We start from the raw sequence: 6,000 nt of genomic DNA, 5'->3' as shown, positions 1-6,000 counted from the left end.
CGAGGATGCTCCTGCCCTGGGCACTGACTGTAGAAGACCGAGGGGCCCCATAGCACAGAGAAAGGACACAGCCAGCCCAACAACGCTGGTGCATCTGAGCCACGCACCACATCAGGCTTGAAGTGAAAGTGTCTAGGGGTGGGTGCTGGCCTGACACCAGGATACATGCTTGGCAGCCAGGGGGGAACACGACCTGAATGAGTGGAGAGGCCTGGACCCGGAGCCCCAGCCCTGCCCGGCAGACAGTCACGGAAGGCAGTGTTGAATTCGTGAAAAGATTTATTGCTTCAGTCATGAGTTCCAAAAGATGATAAAATTTCTCTTCCAGTAGAAAAAGGGGCAGATGCGGGCAATGAGCCTCCTTGTCCCCCACCGTCCAGGGAGGTGCACCAGGCAACCAGGCCAGATACCAGGGGACAAAGTGCCAGGGTGGATGGTCCACGCCTCTCTACCTTTGTCACCACACCTGAAAACTTAGGACCCTGAGGGGCCTGCCACCTTGGCCACTTGCAGCGGCCAGTTCAGTGTTTAGGTGACACGGCAGAGACTGGAGGAAAAGGGCCAGACACAGCTCCAGGGTGTGTGTGTAGACCCGTCGGGACCTGGAACTGCTTGCCTGGCCTTGGCACAGGGAGGCCAAAGTATGCCCAGTCCCTAGGAGTGACAGATCTGTCTTCTGTGGGGACTGAGGCTTTCAGCCTGAGGGAGGAAGACAGGGCAGCATGAAGTGGAGGGCCTGGGCAGGGCCAGCCCCCCACAGGAGGGGCCTGTGGCAGTTGTGGTCCCTGCAGCCTGGTTCACAGCCACTTAGACGAGAGCGTCTGTAGCCACCAGGCGGCCTCAGCAGCGACTCTGTCCCTGGACCCTGAGTGTTTCTGCACACGTCTGTGCACATGTGTGCCGTGTGGACAGGTGTGACATCTAGGGGCTCAGGCTGTGGCACTGGCAGGCTGTCCGCTGAGAGAGTCCTCAAGAAGCGGGGTGTAGGGACCAGGTGGCTGGTCTGACCAAGCTATCAGGTTTGGGGGGCTCGTTGTGTCCTTGGGACCCTGTGGAGAAAGAAGAGATTGAATCATTAGCTTGTCCCCTAGCCCTGCCCTGCCTGTCCCCTCCGCCCCACATCCCACCAGCACGGAACCGACCTCCTCCCCATCACAGTGCTGACTGCCGTGAACTGAGAGTCTCTGCTCTCTTACACATGGGGACGCCTTGGTCCTGTGGGTCACTGGGCCTCATCCCTTCCCTTTAGAGTTGGGAAAACTGAGGCCCAAGAGATTGGCAGGACAGAGTGAGGAGGGCAGTGGAGAGTCCAGAGTGGGTGTATGGCACTGTCGCCTAGGGAAACGAGGAATGGCCTAGATGTCTGTTCACAGGAAGACAAGTTTAAAACAGAGTCACACGGCAGGCCAGGACCAGCTGTTAAAAATGGCTCTTGTTCATGGAGGTGAGAGACTCCTTCCTACCAAATCCCTGCGATGGTGGCCTCTGGGCCTTAGGGACAGTAGAATAGGAAGGAGGAAGGGGAAAAAGTACGGAGGAGGGGGAGATGGCACAGATGTTGAAAGATTCAATCTGGAAAGATTAGGAAAATAAGAACACTGGGTATCTGTCTCTGTCCGTCCTCCCCTAGGACAGAGGGGCACTGTCACCCCACATCCCAGGCCTGCTGCACCCTGCAGCATGGAAGGAAACCACAGGGCAGACAGAGAGGGCTGTGGGTGTGGGAGCATCCTCTCCCTGGACCCAGGCCAGTCTCCCCTCCCCCTATAAGCCACAGCACCCCAGCATGTGAGAAAGTCTCACTCAGAAGTAAAAACGGGGTGCTGGGGGTGAAACTCAGAGATGGAACACACTCAGTAAAAGGGCTCTGGCTTCAATCTCCAGCACCCACAGACAGACAGACAGACAGACAGACAGAACCAGGAATAAAAGGGGGATACAAGGCATAGTAGTGGTATGTGCTTGGAATCTCAGTACTGGGGGACTGGGGCAAGAGGATTGCTTACAAGCTCAAAGCCAATCTGAGTGACTCAGCATGCCCTTGTTGCCAGAGAGTAAAACGAGAGTTGACTGTTGCTTGGTCTTTCCCAAGAAAAATACATGCAACAAATCCACAAGGCACTGGCCAGCCAGGGGAGCCAGGGCAGATTTCCCCTCCCCTCCCCCATCACGGTGTTTGACAGAGGACAATGGAGAATGGGAGACAGACCAATGAGAAACAGCGGTTCAGAGCACCTCCACAAAGGCCACTCCGTACCCTTGTGTGGTCACAGCACCTGACTACAAAGCCAACGCTGCCTGCCAACCCCCACCTTACAGTAAGGCCCAGAGGGAGAGCCTTTTCCTTATTCATACCCTTTCAAAGAGTCATACCCTTTGGGCTAGCAGTGGCCCTAATTTCCTTCCCTTTCAGCAACGGCAGGCACCCCCAGGGGCCACCCCCACACCCAGGTGCAAGACAAAGTGTGGGGCCTCACCAAGTCTTACTTGGCTAGGCAGTGAGGTGGGGTAACCCCCTCTGCAAGGACCCACGTGTCCACCCCACATGCTGAGGCTGGTCTTTGGAAGACACTGCCCTCTCTAGCCCATGGCCAGGGCTAGGGTGTCTCCTGGAGTGGGGACTCAAATCACTCTCCATAGCCCAAGGGAATCTTGAAGCCAAACAAAGACTGGACCAGGCTGGGAAAATAAAGAGGAACCCCAGGCTGGGAAAATAAAGAGGAACCCCCAGTTTCATTTATTTTATTGGGGTCTGGACAGGGTGAAGGCTGTGCTCTATCTGGACTAAAGGGACTATCCAATCTCTGCTTGGTGCCTGCATTTGCACCCTGGGAGTCCCCTACCTCCCACCCTGGATGCCTTCCCTGCCCTCTGGCAATACCAAATATCACCTGCAGAGGGCACCGCAGCTGGAAGGCAGCAAATACAAGACCTCACCCTCCACCCCTCCTGGAAGTCCCATTGGACGAGAACCCTTCTTCAGCTCCAAGGACACATGGGAACCCAGTGGGTTGCAGAGGCCCAGTCGGGCCTGCCCTCCCTCCTATGGGGAGGTGGCATCTACCAGGACACTCACACACCCACCAGAGTTCTGTTTCATCTTCTTCTCCAACAGCTGACTTTGCTGGCAGTAGCCAGCTGGCTCCCAGAATCCCAGGCGTTGAGCTGTGGCCTCCACCCTCCCAACTCCCTCCAAGGATGTGTTCACACCCAAGCAAGCTTAAGGGCTCAAATAGCAGCTTCTTCTGGGACACGACTCACCTTTGCTAACCTCAAATTGCAGGGCCCATAGCTCTCCCTGCCACTTCCCAGGCAGGGACACACCCTGCAGGGCTCGGCCTTCCCTTGGCCCTGAAGGTCTTGGAGAAGCGCTGCCCCGAATCCCTGCAAGGTGGGCTGCTGAGTGAGCCAGGCCGCCAGCTATACCTGCGTGGGCAGTGGGCGAGTCGCGAGGACCACCCACCCCAGTACTGCATAGGGCAGACAGCTCTGGACTGTTCTGAGCAGCCTTATACATCCTGTGTGCTCATCCTGAGATCCTATTCCAGGCCTGGGCCCGAGTATACAGCTGGCACTCAACCATGCTTAAATTACTTAAACCCTCATTCCAGACTGAAACCAGTGTGGCTTCTACACCAAAATACCCTCTGAGGTCCTGAAAAATACAGTTTCAAACCCTCTGGGCTTCCAGGACGCCCAGGGACCTGCATTTAGCCAACCGCGTGGGATGGAGCATGCACGGAGAAGCAACTGGTCTAACTTTATCTTCTCACAGGACCTCGTAAATGACGGTCACCGACTGAAGGTCCCAGAAACTGAGGCTAGACGGGCCCCACTGTGATGATGTCAGGAGGGTGGCTCTCCACGTGGATGACACCCAGACAGATCTACAGGTGGAGAGGGTCGAACAGGTCGATTGGCTACAGGCAAGATAGGGCAGAGGGAGGGGGTTACCTGGTACGCACCTACAGCTTGGCTTCTTGCAGCACCTTGCCCTTGGCAGCTGGTGACATCAGAGACTCAGAGTAGGCCTGAACGGCCTCCTTATCCTGGGAGCCCTTTTTACTAGCACTCCAAAATAAAAAGCATTTCTCCTGGAAGACAACCAAGCTCGTTTATATTCCGCGCGCGGGTCACTGGGGAAGGAGACCCTGGGCTCCCCCAGAAGCAGAGAGGCGAGCAGAGTCCTCCACCCTGCACCGCGGAGAACTGCCCCGGAAGATGGACAGAGCAGAGCATGGAGAGCCACCAATAGGCAGTGAGGGGCGGAGGTGGCCGCAGTCGGGCAAATGTGGAGAGAGCTTGGGTTTCTCTGGTCTGGGCTTGGTGGAGCTGGGCTGGACTTGAACCTAGGGCCTGGGGCAGGTTAAGCTCACTTAACCACTTCCCCAAGTACACAGAGTTTTTAATCAGGGGTAAATGTTAACATAATTGTGTTCCCCATAAGAATGACGTAGGGGTGAGTATGTTGTTTACCATCCAGCATGCAGTTAAAAAATGAGACACACATACACACAACACACATACACACACACACGAGGCCTAGTCTTGTAAGCACAAAGTTGGTAGGGTGTGGACTGCTGTTTTGGCCTCTAATGAAACCTGCAGAGCAATCAGCCTGGACCCCAGACCCCGAGGTGTAGTGAGAAGCCTTCTATTTTTGGATCCCTCTCTCTTCTGCAATGGTTGACGGGAAGAGGCTGGCCCAGCTCTCACTGGGCAGCAGCCGAGAAGAGCAAAAGCTGCCTAGGAGCCCAGCCCATGGTGTCAATCAGACACTCCAGGCTACAGTCAACCTGGAGAGGCTCCCAGATGTCCCTTCGAGATGACATGAGACCCGGGCGCCAGTGCTCGGAAAGGGAAGTGGGGTGCTGGCGGCCTGTTCTTCCTACAGCAAGCAAGCAAGCAAGCACACCTTCAGAAAGAAAACCAGCCGACTGACTGGGTGGGAGAGAAACAAGCAGAAAGTCTGTGGTCCCAGGACATCTCCCTGTGGGAAGCCATTGCCCCCCCCCTGCACTGACCCTCCCCCACCACAGCTGATCGTCACCCTGTCTGTCCTCAACTGTCCTGGCTTCAGAACGACAGCTATCAACATCAACGTCACGTAAAGAGACTTGGCCCTGAACTTCAAGCGGCATGTTCTGTTCATTTTTGTAACCCCAAGATCTATGGACACAGCCTCAAAAAAAAAAAAATCTCACCATGAGTGGATGTTTGGTCCTAAGATCAGAGGGAACTAGGGTTTTAGTCACACACACACACCCCTTACTTCCTGCATTTAGGGGCTGCATGCCCCAGGGTTACACTTTTCATTCAAATTTGCTTCCTTTCTTACATAAGTCACCCCCACCCATGTCTGCGCCACACTTTTCCTTTTATTTTTTTGTGACAAGCTTTCACGTAGCCCAGGCTGGCCTCAGACTTTACATGTAGCCAAGGATGGCTTTAAATTTCCAATCCTCCAGCCTCAACCTCCCTCCTAAATGCTGGGATTACAGGTGTGAGCCATCACACCTGGTGTGAAATAGTCACCAGATTTCAAGGATTAAATCTGGAAGAGACCGGAGAGAGCCTTTGTAGCATCGCACGCCTTCTCTGTTTTCTAAGTATCTATTTATGCGCGCAAGTATTTTGCTTGCCTGTATATGCACCACGTGCGTGACTGTTACATCTCCGGGGACGAGAGTTATAGATGGTCGTGAATCATCTTGTGAGTGCTGGGAATCAAACCTCAGGCCTCTGCAAGCAATAAGTGCACCCAGCCACCGAGCCAAGTCTCCATCTCTCCTTCCTTCCTTCCTTCCTTCCTTCCTTCCTTCCTTCCTTCCTTCCTTCCTTCCTTCCTTCCTCCCTCCCTCCCTCCCTCCCTTCCTTCCTCTCTTCCTCTCTCCCTCCCTCTTTCCTTATCTTTTCAGTACTTGTGATTGCTGTTTTTTCTGTCACTGTTGGGGACTGAATGCAAGGCCTTGCATTGGCTAACAAGAGCACTATTGCTGA

The 6,000-nt window shown here is 54.6% G+C and overlaps 1 protein-coding gene across 3 annotated transcripts in view; it reads right to left on the bottom strand.

Moving 5' to 3' along the window:
• Positions 1-261: 261 nt before the first annotated feature.
• Positions 262-6,000, bottom strand: part of Scarb1 (scavenger receptor class B member 1) — a 66,692-nt gene continuing 60,953 nt past the window's right edge. For 2 of the 3 annotated variants that reach the window (XM_050146273.1, XM_050146275.1), the window contains 2 exons: positions 3,966-4,094; positions 262-1,049 (listed from right to left, as the gene is read on the bottom strand). In XM_050146273.1, coding sequence (XP_050002230.1) covers positions 3,966-4,094 — 129 coding nt within the window. In that variant the 3' untranslated portion in view covers positions 262-1,049. The remainder of the gene's footprint in view (positions 1,050-3,965; positions 4,095-6,000) is intronic. The other variant, XM_050146274.1, reaches the window with a different exon arrangement.

Source organism: Alexandromys fortis, unplaced genomic scaffold, assembly GCF_014885135.2.
Source record: "Alexandromys fortis isolate MF-2015 unplaced genomic scaffold, M_Fortis_MF-2015_v1.1 scaffold_56, whole genome shotgun sequence".
NCBI lineage: Eukaryota > Metazoa > Chordata > Mammalia > Rodentia > Cricetidae > Alexandromys > Alexandromys fortis.
This window is presented reverse-complemented; position numbering and strand designations above follow the sequence as displayed.